We start from the raw sequence: 21,422 nt of genomic DNA, 5'->3' as shown, positions 1-21,422 counted from the left end.
TATTTTTCTAGATATTCATAAGTGGTATAAATATATTGTACTCTGCAGTAGTATGTTGTGCAATTTTTTTTCTTTGCAAAATTTGTATCTGTCATTAAGTTTAAGCTCCAGAAGGATAAGCTTTATTTTCCAACAGCAACTAGAAGACCAGATTTTGCTATCTTGAGCACTTAATTTTTGTAAATAAATTAGCTTGACCCAGCCATTTCTCCAGTGCTTCTTTGTCTTCTATCAGAAGTTGAGAATGTGGGGAGATCACGCATGGAGGCCATTTGGGTTCTATTCCTGAGTCTTAATGTTTCGTTTTTCATCTAGTAACAAATCAATAACAGTTACGTTTGAGCAAAGGATATATATCTATTATAAGCCTTTAATATTATTCTGGGATGTGATGACTATTATTATTAATTAATACTATCATAGTAATAATAATACTTATTATTTAAGCTTTAGCCTACCAGTCCTGTGTTCATCTCACTACTCCATGGTATAGAGGCAAGATTGATTGTTTTCATCACAACTCTTATTCTTCTTTCAGTACTTTATACTTAGATAATCTATCTAAGATGAAAGAACTCTTGATTTGAAGCTAGCAGTAGGTGGGCTATGTTTGAAGTCCTATAAATAGTTTGGCTCCATTTCAAAAGAAATTAAGATAATACATTTATCCTTGTGAAGTTAAAAAATAACAATCATCATCATCATCATCTATCATCATTTTCTTCATCATCATCATCATCATCACCATTATGTGTCATAGATCCAGACCTGTGACTTTATTGATAGGAAGATTTCCTGGTGAAGAAATTCTCTTTGTAAATGAAAATTGACAATTCTTTTGCAGCTTAGTTTTAGAGAGATAATTGAGTTAGGCTAAGAGTGTAAATGACTTATCTAGGACTGCAAAGCTAATATATGTCCGAGACAAGATATGACAAATTATTCTGATTCCCAAAATTGGCTCTCTATCCTTAAGCCATATTGCCTATCTTTTTATAACTGTTGTTATTGATACTCAGAGTACCACTATATTCTTAGAAAAAATGTTCACAAGAACCTTATTTACTAGGTTTCTTGCTGTAGTAATATTAGCAGCAGTAGCAGCATCATAGCAACATTGGGGTTAGGGATGTGGTTTCTCTATCCCTCTTATCTGGAAAATCCACGTAAAAATTTTTGGCTTTCCATTTGTACCAAAGAAGAAGTCTGAATCATTATAGTATTAAAAGAGAAAATATAATGATATTATACAGTACTGTGCATATATTTATTCATTTCTGAGTTTTTAAACTTTTTCTGTCATCTGTTAGCCTTTGAGTGTTTTCAGTGATTTCTTCAGAATTTCCAGAACATTCTGATCTCATTTCTTATTTCAATCCACAATATATCAAAATCACAATGGAGAAAGTTGTAGAAGGGATAACTCTAGTAGTGGTGGTGGTAGTTGTGGTTGGTGCTAGTAATAATATTTCTTTTTTTATTATAACTTTTTATTTTCAAAATATATGCATGGATAATTTTTCAACACTGATCCTTGCAAAATCTTGTGTTCCAAATTTTTCCTTCCCTTCCCCTTCCTCTCCCCTAGATGGCAAGTAATTCAGCATATGTTAAATATATATACACATTCTTATACAATTATCATGCTGCACAAAAAAAAAAAAATCAGCTCAAAAGTCAGCTCAAAACAAAATGCAAGCAAACAACAAAAGAATGAAAATACTGTGTTGTGATCCACACTCAGCTCCCACAGTCCTCTCTCTGAGTGTATATGGCTCTCTTCATCTCAAGATCATTGGAATTGGCCTCAATCATCTCATTGTTGAAAAGAGTCACATCCATCAAAAGTAATAATATTTCTGTAGTGCTTTATAATTGTAAAATACTACATAAACTTTATCATCTACCTGGTAACCCTGTGAAATAAATAGCATATTTTTATTTTCTCTTTTATGCAGATAAGAAAATGCAGTCTCAGAAAAGGGAAGTAATTTGCCATACACATAGAATCAAATCATAGAACTCTCAACCCAGTGTTCTTTGCACCTGGCCATATTGCTTAAGGCTACCACACATAAATTTTTCTGTATTTTTGTATATTTCAACCAGCTAGGTACTAAAACATTTCAAGTAATCTGAATTTAGTAAATGGTGAAACAATATGTGCATTTATACTGAAAGTAGAAAGTAGAAGCAGAACAACATACACAATAATGTAAGATTAATTATAACAAGCAGTTTTGATATAAGAAGAGATATGATAAAATTGTCCTTGCTGCTGCTCAGTAGAAAAGTGGAAAGCTAGAAAGATAGTGCATTGCATATGATTTAGGGTGTGGCATCTGTATTAGTTTTGCTTAAAAGTTTTTCTTCATTACTAGTAGAGAGAGATAATGGGAAATCATTAGGAGGTATTAATAAAATAAAGGTATTCATAAATCTTGTTTTTAATTTTATTGCCTTCCTTTTGATATGATCATGTGGTAGCAGAGGTAAATTACTTTAGCTGTTTAGGCCATCATTTCTCTTAACTGGAGATTCTGAGTCTCGTGTTTGTTTCAACACTGAAACATTGACATCTGTTTTCCATCTGAGAATTCATCTTTCTCTGAGCCTGGCATTGGACCCATTCTGTTGTATATACAGCTCTGAGTTCCTGCAAAGCTCACCACTGTATATTTCATCCAGATTGCTTCTCACTTCTCTCTGGAGATTTCATGGAAGTTAATTTTGGCTCACAATTGGGTGTAATTCTTGCTCAATTTCTCCAATGTCAACTTGCAACTTGTAAAGTTTTTCCCAAAGCATGTTGCAAAAATTACTGGAAGAATACTGAAGATCCCTGGCTAATAGCCAGGTCTGGTCTGATAGGCTTTATTTCAAAAAGAAATTACTCTTTGAACTGCAGTTGCATGATGATACCTGGTAAAGATGTTTTTCTTCTCCATTTTTTATTGGGTGTTTTAGAATAATGGGGAAGGTAAGGAGAAAGAAGAGAAGATTTTTTGAAATGATAATTATAATAGTTTACATATGTATTGAAGATTTTATAGTATATGAAGGACTTTCATGTACCTTATTTTATATGGTTCTTAGAATTATCCAGTGAGGTAGAAAGGGAAAGAATGCTATCCCTTCTGAGGTTCAGAAAATTGAAATAACTTATCCACAATATCACAGTCAATAGCAGAGTCAAGACTGGAAGCTGTAATTTTTCACTCCAAAGCCAGTATTCTTTCCATTATTTCATGATATATAAACAGGATTGCTTTCCTTTATTATAACTCTAAACTTTCCTTTGAGAGATGAAAATCTCTCCAGGATGGAAGAGTCTTCACTTGGGAGGAGATATATGGAGCAAGAGGAGAAGGGACTGTGTTTTTAGGTACTATAAATAAATTATTCAATTCAAAATTAATTAAAATAATAAATAATTATTAATAATTAAGTAATCATATAATAAATAATTGATTAAGATGTCAAATAATGCATAATTACAATAATAAATAAATAATGTAAATATACAAACAAACAAAATAAAAAATAAAGATAAAAATTTGGAGGTGATTCTAAAACTGGCCTCATGTGGTCAAATGCTTTATGGTCTAGCTGCTGGAATCTAAACCTACAAGTAGGATAAACTAGTCTGTGATCAACTTGACTTTACATAATTTGGTTAGAAATGACATTAATTTTGTTTTCATATTCAGCCTTTGTTTCCCACTTTGAAATTATGAATAGTTTTATGGAATGCACACTCAATTGCCATCTTGCCATGAAAGCCTTATGAGTTGTTGTTTTTGGTTTTGTTTCTTAGCTGTTTCTACAGCTATTCAGTGTCAGAATTGAGACAAGCATCAAGGTCTCCTGATTTCCAGTTCAGTGCTTTTTAATACTATGCCTCACTGCTTCTATCAAATATTAGTTTCACTGACCATATCAAGAATGCAATATCCTATCTACTAGGCCATGCTGCTTCTTAGGCATGGGATAAACAGGTATTATTTAACTACAAAAAAAAAAAAAGAATATATGAGAAAGAGGCACATATTATTTTTCTAACTTATGATTCTGGGAAAAGGATGAGGGAAAGAAAACAAGCATTTATTAAGTGCCTATTATATTCAGGCAGTGTGCTAAGTGCTTTACAAATATCTTTTCATTTGAGCCTCACAACTACTATGGAAGATAGGTACTATTTTTATCCCCCCTTACGATTAAGGAGACTAAGGTAAACAGATCAAATGACTTAATCATGGTCACAAACATCTTGTAAATATTTAGTAGAAAGTAAGACCTTAAAAAATAGAACTGGCCAAATGGAAGGAAAAATTCCTTAAAAATTAGATTTGGGCAAGTAGAAGCTAATAACTACATGAGACATCAATAAATAATAAAACAAAGTCAAAAGAATTTTTAAAATAGGAGGAAATGTGAGTTATCTCATTAGAAAGACTATATGATACTTGTTGTTCAGTTGATAAATCATGTCTGATTCTTAATGCCCCTATAGGGGGTTTCTTAGCAAAGATACTATAGTTATTTGCCATTTCCTTCTTCAGTAGATTAGGTAAATAGAGATTAAATGACTTGCCCAAGGTCACACAGCTGGAAATGGATTTCGAACTCGGGTTTTCCTGACTCTTGACCCTATGTTCTATCCACTGAGTTATCTAGCTGCCTCCATATGATAGTGGGCATGATGAACACTGACTCTGGAATCAGAGGTCCTTATTCAAATCCTGATTCTGATATGTGTGACTGTGAACAAGTCACGTAGCTTCTCTGAGTCTCACTTTCTCGTATGGAAAATAAAGATTTGGACAAGATGACTCCTGAGGTCCCTTCCAGTTCTAGGTGTATGACCTTCTGATTCCATGTGCATAGAAAGTCTACGTGGTACTATGGGAAAAGTCAGAGGATCTTGCTTTAAATCTTTGGTCAGGCAACTAGTAAAATTGTATGAACTTGACTATGGTGCTTTTATCCTATTTCCATACTTGTAAACTAAGAGTATCAGACTCAGTGACTTCTCCTTTTCAACCCTCACCTTCTTTTAAATCCTATGCTTGCTACCTACTGGCAGGATTGACTATCAGCAAATGGTTTAACCTATCTGAGCCTCACTTTTTTTATCCAGAAAATGTAATGATGATATTTGTGTCACCTGCTTCCAAAGTTGTTGAAAAGAAGTTTGTATACTGTAAAACAATTTCTAAACATGATTTATTGTTCTTCTCAAGAGAAAGCAAAAGATCATAGGCTTGAAGTTGGAAGTGACCTTAGAGGTTTTCAAATCTAATCCTCTCTTCTACAGATGCAGAAAGTGAAACTATGGGTGCTTAAGTGATCTTTCTAAGGTTAAAGTGTTTTGAAGACAAAGTTATTATTTGAACCACTGATTCCTAAGTCATTATAAATCCTGTCCCACTATATCATGTGATGGTAAAACATGACCTCTCACTGACACTGGGATAAATTGTTTAGCACATTCATGAACTCGGTCTTTCTGGATAGAAAGCTAGTCTTTTTTGTTTCATGTCATTAAAAAAAAAAACTTCAGATCATGAATGTCAGAGGTTATATTCTTAATGTTATATGTCTCAGTTGTTATTTGTATATAGGAATATAAGCCCTGAGATCCCACACAACATATAAGAGATTTAAATATTGACCGAGTATATCTCATTCATCTTCAAGAGGAATCACATTGGTTCTATTTCTCCCTTGTTTGATCAATGTTGGATTTCCTCTTTTATTAGATTCTGAAACAGCATAACATAGTAGGTAAAACCGAGGTTAGAACGACCTGGATTCCAGACCTATCTGATTCTTGCTTGCTAGATGAGAGTAGACAAGAAATTATACATCTTCCAGCCTCAGTTTCTTCCATTGTAAAATGAAGATTATGATACCTGTAGTATTTTGTAGAGATGTTGTGAATTTGAAGTGAAATAATCTGTGTGAGTTGCCTAGCAAACCTTAAAGAGCAACCATTGTTTAAAAGATGAGAAATACATAAAACTTGACACTTATTTACAGAAAATGCCATGGCTTGTCTTCTCAACATGTGCATAAAGCAGGGAAGAAATATTTGAGAGAAGGGAAAATACACAAGTACATTTTAGGAAAAAAAAGTGGATGTGAGATGAACATCTTGGCATGAAATGATGGTGTTTCCATTTCTGTCAAAAATAATGTTTTACAGAGAGATAGTTAGGAAAGCTATCCTGGTTATCACTACTGGACAAATGTTCATTCACAAATGTGGAAGCAATAAGATAGATTTCTGTGCACATAAAAATAAAGTAAATTAAACATTAAGCATAAGATAAATATTGAATGACTTTCTGCATGATGAAACTTCAGTTGTAGTTTCTAACACCTGAAACTCTTAACTAAAAAACTCTATATTGTTTAATGGAATCAGAGAAATCAAGCTAGTTTCCATGCATTGCTGCTGGAATTTGATTAAAAATGTTCTCAGATTTTAAAGAAGAGAGAGGATTTTATATGATTTTAGTTCAAGTCCTAAAAAATTATTTAATTTGAACAAAGGTCACTGGGTTCCAATTCCAGAGTTTAATATTTTTGATATGGGTTATTTTTGGCCTCAAAATTACATGAAAAGCAAGAAGTATGTGAAAAATAGAAAAAAAGAAAAAATGTATTTCTGCCAGAATTAGTGGGCCAAAATTTCATTAAGCAGGAGATGCAGGCAGTTTCATAATTCTTCTTAAGTACTAATGATACTTCAATACAGACTCAATTATTTAAGGAAACAACTCTTTGTTATTCAGAAATTGACTTTAGTCTATCGAATTATTCAAGGACCTGAAAGGAGCTGCTATGATAGAATAACCATTAGATTTGGAATCAGATTACCTGGATTCTAATTCTGGTCCAAACAATAATTACAGTAAAGTGATGAGGACTTTCCTCCAGGGACCCAAATTTAGAAGGTGCTGACAACATCACAGAACCTTTTTCAGCCTAAGAACCAGAGCCTATACCTATCAGTGGTGAGCAGTTGAAATAGGAAGCTTTAGGAATTGCCTTGAAGGTAACCAGTCTCCCTTGGCCCAACTTTTGATCTTACATCATGATTCATGCCATTTACCAAGGATACATAAATTTCTAGCTTTGATTGTTCCTGGCTTTTTCTACCTACAATATATGAGGCCCTAAACAAGTCATTTCATTTCCAGGTACCTCAGCACCCTCTTTTGTATCGGGGTTAGATTAGCCCCGATATTATACCTTTGAGCCCTCATATTGTGCTTTTCTATATTGTCTTGCATCTAGAAGAATGACTTGAAGCTTTTGGGCTGATGTGGATATGAGGTCAGCTCTATAGAGACGCAGTTATCAGAATAATTCAAACTTTAAAAATCTTATTGACCTTAATTCTTTGAATAAGTAGACTTAGTCATGGTGAATGCCATGTTGTATTTATATAAGTGTGTGTGTGTGTGTGTGTGTGTGTGTATGTATGTGTGTGTGTTTGTGTTCATCTGTTAAATGTTAGTTCCAAAGAGATTGTTTTATAGAAATTTCAGAATCACCCAAGTCCTCCCACTCTTCTCCTGTCTCATATCTGGTCTTATGGGAACCAGTGGGAAGCAAGTTTGCTACAGGAAAAAGCTGAATGGATAGAGAGGATGATAGCGATAAAGGGGCATTAAGATTTAGCTACCACTGAGAACTTTTCAATTTGTTGGATCTTTTAAGCCCCATGAGTCCCTATCCCCTCCCTCAATGAATGAACTTGATATTGTAGGAAAGTATATTTGATGACTACAAATATCTTTCTTCCATTCCTATTTGCAGACTATTGGCTGTGACGACTACCTGGGCTCTGACAAGGTCGTAGATAAATGTGGTATTTGTGGAGGAGACAACACAGGCTGTCAGATTGTGTCAGGAGTATTTAAACACACTCTCACCAGCCTAGGCTATCACCGTGTTGTTGAAATACCACAAGGGGCCACAAAAATTAACATCACTGAGATGTATAAAAGCAACAATTACTTAGGTAAGTTTATTCTTTTTTTTTTTTCCTTCAGGGATGCTTGATGGTGTACTCATTCCAGAAGCATAAGATGTTTATAGTAGCATTCAAAGGAGACATCAGAACACACTCATCTATCTCAGACTCAGATGGATACTTTTGTCTCTCTAGGCAGCAAGTAGTAATTCAAAAGTTGCCATTTAACCATCTCCATTCTAAATTCTCTTCTGAATATTATACATTTGAACAGATGATGTTTAAAAAAAAGAAAAAATGTACCAGGCATATATAAAATATCTATATATTTAAACTAGCCCTCTTTTGTTTTGAGAGACATAGTTAAGGAAATGAATATCTGCATAAGTTATTTCCCCATCCTGAGTAAGTAAAGGAGGCTGCATAACTAAGTTTGGGGTTTAGTTTGGGGTTTATGGGATAACAGCTGATGATCTTTTCTTTCAATTCCTTGGGATCTGAAAGATGGATTGATTTTTTTTTTCTTCCTATTTCTGCTTTGATTGCCTATGACGTCAGGTCTTTGGGCAGAAGTCAACAAAACCACTGTAGAGCAGGTTTGGAAAATACCTCAGATGTTAACAGTATATGTTCACAAAATTACCTACAGATGAGATCCTTACCTAATACTTCAGAGGACATGGAATAAAGAGGTTGAATGCAAACAAATCAAATCAAATCACTATGGAAAGCATGTTGATTAACTATATATGAGGATTTTAATGTAACTAGTAAAATAAATTATGAAATGCAACAACTCACAAGCAATGTCCTACAAGTACTGACAATCCTTACATGTGGCCTCATTGTGAGGCCTGTTTTTTTGTTTGTTTGTTTGTTTTGGTTACTGGATCATTTACTTATTCATCCTCTCATTCTAGATTCTAACGCAATCAAGGAGTATGTTCTAATTTTCATAAACAAAATTGTTACTTTTCTTTCATAACCACTTAGCTTTGCACTCTAGTATATTTTATTTTTTTTAAGATTTATCTGAAGCAAGATGTAATGAAAAGAGCAGTGCTTAGGAATACGAAGATAATGGAAAGAGGGAATGGTTGGATGACATAGCTTTTATTAGGCACCTAATGTGCAAAATTCTCTGTGAAATGCTGAATATAAAAATGTAAAAGTAAGATAGCCTCTGTCCTCAAAAAACTTACAGTCTAATCAGCAGGAAGGAACAAAATATGTAGGGAAATATTGGCCAAAGAAAGGTATTTTGTTTTGGGAAATCAGAGGGATGATGAATAAAAGTGTGGGGCAATTAATTGACATACCCATTTTCAATTGTAGTTTTGTTTTTATGATTTATAGAGTGAGAGGTAGACCTGAGGTGGAAGAAGGAGGGAGTGTGTAGAGTACTTTTCTTTTTCTAGTAATGGCTTTACTTCTTTTAAATACCACAAATATCATTCCTCTTCCCAAGATGTGCCTGTCACCTAAAACTTATCATCATGCATATTGATTCAGCTTTTAATACTCAATATTTTCTCAGCACTTCAGTTACTTCTTTCTGGGAGACAGGAGAAATAAATTTCTCCCAAAGCCTTCCTTTATAAAAAGCTTAGAATTTTTTAGCAGCTTGGTAACCCATGATATCTTTCTCCTCCCATTTTTCAGATTCCTTTTGTGTATTGTCTTCATCCATTAAATTGTAAGCTCTTTGAGGACAAAGACTGTATTTCTTTTTCTTATTTTTATCCTCAGCTTTTAGCACAGTGCCTGGCATAGCACAGTGTCTGGTACATAGTAGATGCTTAATATTTATTTGATGACTGACAGTAAGTGTGATATTAGTTTAAAATAGAACTAGGATAAGTGATCATGATTGCTCTGAATCCAACTAAATATAATGTAGTCTCATCTACCATGATAGTTTGATCACAGGGTTGGGATACCATTGCTCCTTCCTATGGACACAATCTCTTCCTCCAAAGGAGGCTAAACCAGCTTCTTTGGGAGCTTAGAAAATGGCTAGTTCAGTTCTAATACTTTTCATTTATTTGAATTTGAGCAAATCTTTACCTCTCAGTATCCATAAACAATAGAACAGAGAATTGGAACACCTAGCTGGCACAGAGTATAGAACACTGGGCTTAGAATCATGAACACTCACCTTTATGAGTACAAATCCAACCTTAGACACTTACTAGTTTTGTGATCCTGGGCTAGTCTGTTTGTCTCAATTTTTTGCCATTTCTTCTTCTCCTTCTCCTTCTCCTTCTCCTTCTCCTTCTCCTTCTCCTTCTCCTTCTCCTTCTCCTTCTCCTTCTCCTTCTCCTTCCTTCTCCTTCTCCTCCTTCTCCTTCTCCAAAACATATGCAAAGGTAATTTTTCAAAACTGACCCTTGCAAAACTTTCTGTTCCAACTTTTCCCCTTCTTCTTCCCATCCCCTCCCCTAGATTTGCCTCAATTTTCTCATCTGTAAAATGAACTGGAGAAGGGAAGGGCAAACCACTCTAGTACCTCTTCTGAGAAAACTCCAAAATTAAGTCAACACTAACAAATCTAAGTTACCTTCCAACTTCAATATTTCTGTGCTTTAAAATACTCATGTAGTTTTTGATCCTACTTAGTATCTCGCCTAGACCTCCAAAAGCTCAGCTGTTATCCATAGGAAATTTAGGCCCAGCAATAAATTGAGAATCAGAAATGTAGTATCTCAAGGTGCCAGGGACTATCAATATTTCATCCAAAGCCATGTTTTGGAGGCTTTGAGAGAGAAGGTGGATAGAGCACTAAAGTCAGAAAAATCGAGGCTCCAATCTTCCCTCTGATCTACATATGTGATCTTGGGTAAGATATTTAACAACTCTGTGACTCATTTCCTTCACCTTTAAAATGATGGGGTCATACTAGATCATTTCTAAGTTCTCTTTGGATCTAAATGTATGATTTACACTATATAGACATAAAGCTAGAAAAGATCTTGTTTTCTTATATCAAAGGAGGTTGAAGTCCTTACACATACACTTGGGGAACAAATGGTCAAATTAAAAATGGTGGGCCCAGCTCATTTTGACTAATTTGCAAATGATTCATATAGTCTTTAGTCTAATTTTTCCTGGTTTGAATGTGATAATTGATGAAAGAAAATGATTGTTTCCATGTTTTTTCTAATCCTTTCTTCTCTCAAACCCCCAAATATATGTGATAACTGATCAAATATTTATAAACATCCCATTTCCTGAGGTGGAAAATAAATTGACTGAAATTGTGTACAAAAATTCCACCAATTATGCAACTTTTTGGTAGCTTTGTCTAGTTTTTTGGGGGGTAACATTTCCCTGGCATGAAAGACTAGTTCTGCTCTTTTATAAATTTCTGTAATTGTTATTGGTAGCATGAATCAATATTGGGAGGTATCCATATGGAGTGACCCTTATTACAAGGTATGTCCCAAATGAAACAACCTTCCTGTCACTATCACCACTACTCCCACTTTAAATTATTGTTTTGTTTTGTTTTTCCTATATATGACTCTGCAGGATTATTGCTAGTTTTTCCTAAGTCTTGAAATGTTAGTGAGGAGAAGGCTTAGTTCAACTACCCTATTTCAGTTTCCAGATATTTATCTTTAATACTGAAAAGTTTTATACATTTCAGGGTTATCACATATTACTATACTTAGAAAGCTAATTTGGTCTATTGGTCATTCTACTGTGGAGAAGAAATCAACATTCTACTATGGAGAATAATCAAGAAGTCAACATCAAGTAGATTCTTTCCTCCTATCACTTCCAACAAATAATTTCCATTATATTCTAAGGGTCTTAAAAAGTCTATTCACAATTTTTTTGGCTTCCTGTGAATCCATCAGAATCAGCTTTGTTTCTACAGGGCTATTATAGGCCTCTAAGCATTACTATAAAATGAGATCTGGATTCATTGATTTGCAAATGTTTAAGATAAGCTATCATTTTCCTGAATATTATGTGAGTATACTGCTGATGGCCTGTTAAATTGGTTAGTTATCACCTCAGCTCCCAAAGTAAATTGCCATGTTATTGACTACAGAGAGGTAGTGTTAATGCAGGAGAAAAACCTGGATATTATGTCAGAGAAGTAGATTCTAATTACTCAGGTTCACTGGTTAGCTTGAACTGGTTAGTTCCCTTGCTCTGTCTTAGTTTCCACAAAATTAAATAAAATTTCAGTTTTATCTCTAAATCTATGATCCTTTCTAAATACAGTGAGATCTGCACTAGGAAATCTTTAAGAGCTAGCTTGAAATTGGATTGCCCAGAAACTACTGAGATGTTTGCAATGCTGGTACAAACCTGATATAAATGAAAGGGAGGAACAAGGATTCCATAAATCTACAGAAACTTGTTTAATTTGCTTATGCATATTTGTTATAAGGTTTTTGTTTTTCTTTGTTGTTGTTTTTGCCTCAATGTGAGTGGGAAGTATATAAAAGGAGAGAAAAATTAATGCTTGTTTATTTGTTTTAAATTAAAAGAAATGCCAAAACATGAACAAACACCAACAAACTCAAGATTTTCATCTTTTTTAGGCCTCAGTTTCCACAACTATAAAATTAGGATAGTGGAGTGGATGAGCTCTGAGGTTCCCTTCACTTCCAAATATATGGTCTTGTGATTAGCAGTCTTTTTTGAAGCAACTAGATACAGTGGAGAAAATGCAATATTTTCACAGCAATTTTTCTAGAAGATTGGTTAGCTGTTTATATCCATAGGTAAAATAGCCCTTGCTATAAGGAAATTTATCTGAAAAGCATTTGCAAGATGAGCACATCTTTCTTCCTGTTAAAATGTACCTCCTCAGAAATGAAGTTGAATCAAATCCCAATGACCTTCCACTAGCATTACTGGCTGTCTTTTTTCCTTAAGTAGATTTAGTAACTTTTCAGCAATTGTATCTGACAGTGTGGATTGGATTTAAATCAAACACAATTTAAACCAGTAGTCAGGAGAGTTTGGTTTAATCATTTTCGTCCCCTATAAAATGTTCATTCTTGCTCCTTGGTGCAGCTATTTGCCCTTTTTCATATCTTAGGTCTAGGTACATTTTATTTTTGTGAGGTGTGGACATGATCTCTTTTAGAACAGTAATTTATTTTGATTGGAGGGAGAGGAGATTTTTGGAAGCCGAACAATAATTGGTTTATTTTAATTATCAGTGCTAATAGAGTCAGATTATTTCTGGAGAAGCAACATGGCATAATGCAGAGGTACACAAAATTTTCTTTTTGTTCAAGGCTAAATTTCAATCTTTGGATTGAGAAAATCACAAGTAAACTAGGAAATTCCCATGTGATTGTGGGAATGTGATTGTAGTTTCATATAACTTATGACAAGTTCCATACAGTTCATGGGACACCTTGTCTCAAATGCTCCAGCATATACTTCGAGAACCACTGTTAGGACAGAGTTCTGGACCCTCAAATAGAAAGATGTGGACTTTGTAAAACTTCGCAATACTTTTAGGCAACTTTCTAAAATGATAATTTACAAGACAGAAGTTATTTCTTACCATGAGATCTCTACTTAAGTTCAAACTGTCAAGCATTTAATAAGTTCCTGCTGAATGCTAAGCACATACTATGTCCTAGGGAGTCAAAGGAGAAACCTGAAATAGCCCTTGCCTTCAGGAAGCTTACAGGATTGTACCTCTCCCTACTTCATCCCCCACCCCACATCCTTCTTCCCCCAAAACTATTTATCCAATCAGCAGCTACAAAAGATAAAATGAACCACATACTTGCAACATCAATGGGGATACAGTCATTCTTGTTTTACTGTTGTTGTTAAAGACCAGAAATAGGATTTGAACTTAGGTCTTTTGTTTTTTCTCTTTATTATTATTTTAAATTTTTTTTTAGTTTTAATATCTTTTTATTGATAGAACGCATGCCAGGGTAATTTTTTACAGCATTATCCCTTGCATTCATTTCTGTTCCAATTTTTCCCCTCCCTCCCTCTACCCCTTCCCCCAGATGGCAAGCAGTCCTTTACATGTTGAATAGGTTACAGTATATCCTAGATACAATATATGTGTGCAGAACCGAACAGTTTTCTTGTTGCACAGGGAGAATTGAATTCAGAAGGTATAAATAACCCGGGAAGAAAAACAAAATTGCAAGCAGTTTATATTCATTTCCCAGTGTTCTTTCTCTGGGTGTAGCTGCTTCTGTCCATCTTTGATCAATTAAGGCTCTCTTTATCGAAGAGATCCACTTACATCAGAATACATCCTCAAACAGTATCGTTGTTGAGGTATATAATGATCTCCTGGTTCTGCTCATTTCACTCAGCATCAGTTCATATAAGTCTCGCCAGTCCTCTCTGTATTCATCCTGCTGGTCATTCCTTACAGAACAATAATATTCCATAACATTCATATACCACAATTTACTCAACCATTCTCCAATTGATGGACATCCTTTCATTTTCCAGCTTCTAGCCACTACAAACAGGGCTGCCACAAACATTTTGGCACATACAGGTCCCTTTCCTTTCTTTAGTATCTCTTTGGGGTATAAGCCTAGTAGAAACACTGCTGGATCAAAGGGTATGCATCAATGGGGATACAGTCATTCTTGTTTTATTGTTGTTGTTAAAGACCAGAAATAGGATTTGAACTTAGGTCTTTTATTTTTTCTCTTTATTATTATTTTAAATTTTAAAAAAAAATTATTTTATTATTATTAAAATTTTTTATTTACAAAGCATATGCATGGGTAATTTTTCCAATATTGACCCTTGCATAACCTTTTGTTCCAAATTTTCCCCTTCTTCCCCCACCTCCTCCCTAGGTGGCAAGTAGTCCAATACATGTTAAATATGTTGAAATACATGTTAGATTTAATATATGTATACATATTTATACAGTTATCTTGTTGCACAAGAAAAGTAAGATCAAGAAGGAAGAAAAAAAATGAGAAAGAAAACAAAATGCAAATAAATAACAACAGAAAGAGTGAAAATTCTATGTTGTATTCCACATTCTGTTCCCACGGTTCTCTCTCTGGGTATAGATGACTCTCTTCATCATTGCACAAGTGGAACTGGTTTGAATCATCTCAATGTTGAAGAGAGTCATGTCCGTCAGAAGATCATTGTATAGTTTTGTTGTTGCTATGTAAAATGATCTCCTGGTTCTGCTCATTTCACTTAGCATCAGTTCATGTAAGTCTTTTCAGGCCTTTCTGAAATCATCCTGCTGGTCATTTCTTACAGAACAGTAATATTCCATAACATTCATATATATAATTTATTCAGCCATTCTCTACTTGATGGGCATCCACTCAGTTTCCAGTTTCTTGCTACTACAAAAAGAGCTGCCCCAAACATTTTTGCACATGTGGGGTCCCTTTCCCTCCTTTAAGATCACTTTGGGATATAAGCCCAGTAGAAACACTGCTGGGATAAAGGGTATGCACAATTTGATAACTTTTTGAGCATAGTTCCAAATTGCTCTCCTGAATGGCTGGATCCATTCACAATTCCCCCAACAATGTATCAATGTCCCAGTTTTTCCACATCCTCTCCAACATTCCACATTATCTTTCCCTGTCATTCTAGCCAATGTGACAGGTGTGTAGAGGTATCTCAGAGTTGTCTTAATTTGCATTTCTTTGATCAGTTGTGATTTAGAGCACCTTTTCATGTGGCTATAAGTAGTTTCAATTTCTGTCTGTTCATTTTCTTTGACTATTTACCAATTGAAGAATGGCTTAAACTTATTACAAATTTGAGTCAATTCTCTATATATTTTAGAAATAAGGCCTTTATCAGATCCTTTGGATATAAAAATGTTTCCCCAGTTTATTGCTTCCCATCTTATCTTATCAGCACTAGTTTTGTTTGGACAAAACCTTTTTAACTTAATATAATCAAAATTATTTTATGATCAATAATGATCTCTAGTTCTTCTTTGGTCACGCATTCCTTTCTCCTCCACAAATCTGAGAGGTAAACTATCCTATGTTTTTCTAACTTGTTTATAATATCATTCTTTATGTCTAGATCATAAACCCATTTTGACTTTATCTTGGTATATGGTGTTAGGTATGGGTCTATGCCTACTTTTTGCCATACTAGTTTTCAATTTTCCCAGCAATTATTGTCAAATAGTGAATTATTATCTCAAAAGGTGGGGTGGGGCCTTTGGGTTTGTCAAATACTATATTACTATAGTCATTGGCTATCTTAATTCTGTGAGCCTAACCTATTCCTCTGAGCAACTTCTCTGTTTCTTAGCCAGAACCAAATGGTTTTGATGACCCCTACTTTATAATATAGTTTTAGATCTGGTACAGCTAGGTCACCTTCATTTGCTTTTTTCTTCATTTTGAAGATTCTTTTGAAATTCTTGATCTTTTGTTCTTCCAGATGAAATTTGTTATTTTTTCTAGTTCAGTAAAATAGTTTCTTGGGCGTTTGATTTGGTATAGCACTAAATAAATAGATTAGTTTAGGGAATATTGTCATCTTTATTATATTCGCTCAATTTATCCACGGGCACTTGATATTTTTCCAATTGCTTATATCTGACTTTATTTGTGTAGAAAGTGTTTTGTAGTTTTGGTCACATAGTTCCTGAATTTCCCTTGGCAGATAAATTCCCAAATATTTTATATTATCAATTGCTTATATCTGACTTTATTTGTGTAGAAAGTGTTTTGTAGTTTTGGTCACATAGTTCCTGAATTTCCCTTGGCAGATAAATTCCCAAATATTTTATATTATCAATATATATATATATATATATATATTGATTGATAAATATAAATATATTTATATTATCTATATATATATATATATTTGCTGAGAAAACTGGGATTAAGTGACTTGCTCAGGGTCACACAATTAGGAGGTGTTAAGTGTCTGAGACTAGATTTGAACTCAGGTCCTCCTGACTTCAGGGCTGGTGCTCTATCCACTGTATCAACTAACTGCCCCTCTAAAACAATATTGAATAGTAATGGTGATCATGGGCAACCTTATTTCATCCCTGATCTTATTGGGAATGATTCTAATTTATCCCGATTACATATGATGCTTGCTGGTGATTTTAAATAGATATACTATATTAAGGAAAAGTCCATTTATTCCTATACTCTTTAGTGTTTTTAATAGGAATGGGTGTTAGATTTCATCAAATACTTTTTCTGCATCTATTGAGATAATCTTATGGGTTTTGTTAATTTGGTTATTGATATAGTCAATTGTGGTAATAATTTTCCTAATACTGAACCAGTCCTGTGTTCTTGGTATAAATTCTACTTGGTCATGGTATATTATCCTGGGGATGATTATTTTTAATCTCTTTGCTAATATTTTATTTAAGATTTTTGCATCAATGTTCATTAGGGAGATTGGCCTATAATTTTCTTTCTCTGTTTTCATCCTACCTGGCTTAGGTATCAGTATCATGTCTGTGTTATAAAAGGAATTTGGTAGGAGTCCTTCATTCCCTATTTTTTCAAATGGTTTATATAGTATTGGAGTTAATTGTTCTTTAAATGCTTGGCAGAATTCACATGTAAAGCCATCTGGTCCTGGGGATTTTTTCTTAGGGAGTTGATTAATAGCCTGTTCTATTTCTTTTTCTAAAAAGAGACTATTTAAGTAATTTATTTCCTTTTCTGTTAATCTGGGCAATCTCTACTTTTGTAGGTATTTTTCCATTTCACTTAGATTGTCAAATTTATTGGCATAAAGTTGAACAAAATAACTCCTGATAATTGCTCTAGCTTCCTCTTCACTGGTGGATAGTTCTTCCTTTTCATTTCTGAGACTAACAATTTGATTTTCCTCTTTCCTTTTTCTAATCAAATTAACTAAAGGTTTACCTATTTTGTTGGGTTTTTTTTTTTTCATAAAACCAACTCTTAGTTTTATTTATTAATTCTATAGTCTTTTTACTTTCAATTTTATTGATCTCTCTTTTTATTTTTAGAATCTCAAGTTTGGTATTTGATTGGGGGTTTTGAATTTGTTCTTTTTTTAGCTTTTTTAGTTGCAAGCACAATTTATTGATCTTCTTTTTTTCTATTTTATGCAAGTAAGCATCTAGAGATATAAAATTTCCCCTTATTACTGCTTTGGCTACATCCCACAAATTTTGGTTTGTTGGGAGACAACCATTCTTGAAGTTAAAGATGCATTTGAGTGTCACCGTTTTGCATGCATACATGCTCACCTATTTTATTCAGGTGGATAGTCTTTATCAGAAAAAAGTTCGCAAACCAGTTAGTCTCAGAGTGACCCTAATACTACAATAACCAGTTCTGTTGTGAACCAACAAGTTTCTGACAGAAGTCAGGGAGAAACTAGATTAAAAACACTAGACTGTCTGAGATCTCAAGGCAAAGACAAAGGTTCAAGAGTTACTTTTTGACCCAGATATGGTAATTGCAGTCATCAGCAGTCACCAAGCAAAGGCAAAGAATCCACTAAATCAGTGAAGCTTATAAGAAATACAATAGAATCTTTATTTAAGAGACCCAGGTTAGGTTTCTAAATTAAATTTAACTCATTTTACCTGTCATGTCTTTGATGTATATGTCCCCACTTTAGAGATGCATTTATAAAGGAAGTATTTCAATCTATTTCCTTGTAGGTATTACCTACAATTAAGAGAATTGTGCTTGTCTTGTGGTTTCATGGGCCAAGTGATCCAATAGAATCAAAGATCAGATGACCCATGAATTTCACTACTGATATCTGCTTTTCTAATATAAGTAGTTACAAGGCTGTATCAAACTTAGCTTCTAAGATCAGATGCATTTAAATTGGCTTAATATATCATTTTTGCTTTTTTCATAAAAGTATCTTTAACAAAATGATAAGAATAGATGTTACTTAATGTCCAATTACAATTCTTTGACAAATGAATGCTCAATTTGGAATGTAAGTATTATTGAGGACCTGTCATATTCAACTTCAACTTTTAAAAATCACTGCTTAATTCTAACCTATCTTTCTCTCTCAAAGATTTTTTAAATCTTCAATTGGCCCTAAATCTTTACTAAGATTTGGAAGCTTTTTAATATTATATATGATTCTAGCTCTATAATTTTGTAGATTTCAGATCATTGTTTCCATCAAAAGCATTTAACTACCTGCCTTTAAATTTCCACTGAGAAGTCATTAATTTTCCCTTTGAACACTTCCCATTTAGTTTTGACCTTCCTTATCATTGCTTCTTTCTCATTTTCTTTGCACAGAAAGAATTGTTGTTGTGTTTCTGGCTTTTCATATAACACCATTTCAGCTAGAAGAGAGAAGTTACAATGTGCATGTAATAGCCTCTCTCCTCTGTAATAGCCTTTTTTTCTAGCCAGGAGAGTTTTACTCTACACATACTGTTCTTAATTCTTTGCCCTTTGAAGTCAGTGTTTATATAAAAGTTAATTTGCATCAGATTTCTTAAAATTACCTGTTAACTACCTTAACTGGCTTCCAGCATTTTCAGAACCTGGTTTGTGTCAGACTTGTTTTAAAAGAGCTATTTCTACCCTCCCCCCCTCTTCCAGAATGTATATTTAAAACACAGTTAAACTGAATGCTTATCAAAAATATACATTATCACTTCTATTACAGTCACATTCTTTCTATTATAGCCACATTCTGCGTACCTAAGCAATTAATGAAGTCCTATTGAGCGAAAAGGAAAAGTCTAGAGGACTTATCTACTAAATCACACATAGGTTGCCATCTCCCATTTTCCTAGATTTCTATGAAATATTTCCTTTTTGTGGTTTTTGTGGTTGTTTTCTTTATTATTTCCCCAAGTTTTCATTTGTGTTAAGTTGATAGTATGGTTGCAAGAAGTAGTGAAACTTTTAATAAGAAATAGTGTATCTGTCAACCTGTTGGATGCCCTTGTTCATAAGAGTTATTGTTGTGAAGAATTGTTAATAATTGTTTCCAAGTTTAATGGAGATTGCAGTTGAAAATACAAACCAAGGTAATCAGAAATTTCATTATACTCTAGAGACAATATGAGTATCTCTAGAAAGAACTATCTTATTTTTATTTCCTCAGTCCAGGGGATGAAGGGAAGATGTGCTGTCTGGTAAAGGGAGAAGGGAACACACTTATAGAAGTTTAATAAAATCACATTATATCATTCCATCTAAAAGTAACTTTCCAATATTCAGGGCCTATTATCTGAATCATTTCCTGTTAATCTCAATTAAAGTATCATCCCAGAACAAGAAAATATCTTACCTTAAGTATGGGTTGTTGTTCAGTTGTCTCCAACTCTTAATAATCCAATTTCAAGTTTCTTAGAAAGGATACTGGGTTGATTTACCATTTTCCTTTCCAGCTCACTTTATGAATGAGGAAACTGAAGCAAGCAGGGTTAAGTGACTTGCCAGTGATCACATAGTAAGTGCTGAGGTCACATTTGAAAAAGAAGAGAAATTTCTCTGATTTCAGATCTGGCACTCTAACCACTGAGCTGCCTAAATACCCAAGCATGAGTATGTAGCTCTAACTCAACGAAATGTTCTTAAATGTTGAGCTAGAAGGTTATTATCTCCTTAAAAATGGATAGGATATATTTAGAGGTCCTAGATTCCACTAGAGTCTGCTTAAAGAAATATGAATCTCTTGACTAGATTAATATACATTTAGTCCTCCTAACATTGCCATTCTCTTCTTGAAGTCAGGAAGAACTGAATTCAAATCCTGCCTTCGATGCTTAAATGTTTGCCTATGGGGAAATAAATCACTTATGTTTTCACAGTTTCTGTTTTCTCATTTTAAGATGAATGTATTGAATTCCTTAGCCTCTGAGATCTCATCCAACTCTAAATCTATGACCTTATGACTTAGTCCCTATGTGACCTTGGGCAAATCAAAAAAGTCTTGCTCTGCTACAGTTTTCTCATCTGTAAAATGAGAGAACTGGATTAGATGATATCTGAGGCTTCTTTGAACTTTAAATCATTGATCCTATGAGTTTTTCAATTATACAGCACACAATTTATAGGTCTTATCCCTTTCCTAGGAATCCCATAGGACAAGGCTAGACATACAAGGATTTAACTCAAATACAATTTTCCAAAGATTTCACATTAACAAAACTTGCTCCAATAGTTTCTTTAGTTTCCCAGTTAGTAATGAATGTTTTTGATGTCTAAATTTGTACTTTCAACTTATAGAAATTGTAGCTCCTTTCAATTTTGATTTGAGTTCACCTTGGTTTATCCTGCTTTAAAAAATACAGAAGCAATTGAAATTTTAATTAAAACCAGGATTGCTTTAATAGGTAGTTTCCAAATTAAGAACCACATCTAGCTTCTGAAGCTTCTAATCAAACTGTATTTTTAAAACTGCTATAATTTCTCATGGAGTTCTAAATCTTCTTGTGTTCTAACTTTATGTGGGAGAAAAAAATCAATTAATCAGG

The 21,422-nt window shown here is 33.8% G+C and overlaps 1 protein-coding gene across 1 annotated transcript in view; it reads left to right on the top strand.

Moving 5' to 3' along the window:
• Window positions 1-2,971: 2,971 nt before the first annotated feature.
• Window positions 2,972-21,422, top strand: part of THSD4 (thrombospondin type 1 domain containing 4) — a 174,119-nt gene continuing 155,668 nt past the window's right edge. The window contains exons 1-2 of the mRNA XM_051973790.1: window positions 2,972-2,980; window positions 7,831-8,035. Of these exons, the coding sequence (XP_051829750.1) occupies window positions 2,972-2,980; window positions 7,831-8,035 (214 nt within the window). The remainder of the gene's footprint in view (window positions 2,981-7,830; window positions 8,036-21,422) is intronic.

This window comes from Antechinus flavipes, chromosome 2, assembly GCF_016432865.1.
Source record: "Antechinus flavipes isolate AdamAnt ecotype Samford, QLD, Australia chromosome 2, AdamAnt_v2, whole genome shotgun sequence".
In the NCBI taxonomy this organism is placed as follows: domain Eukaryota; kingdom Metazoa; phylum Chordata; class Mammalia; order Dasyuromorphia; family Dasyuridae; genus Antechinus; species Antechinus flavipes.
The sequence above is the reverse complement of the archived record's forward strand: the minus strand, read 5'-3'. Positions and strand labels throughout refer to the sequence as shown.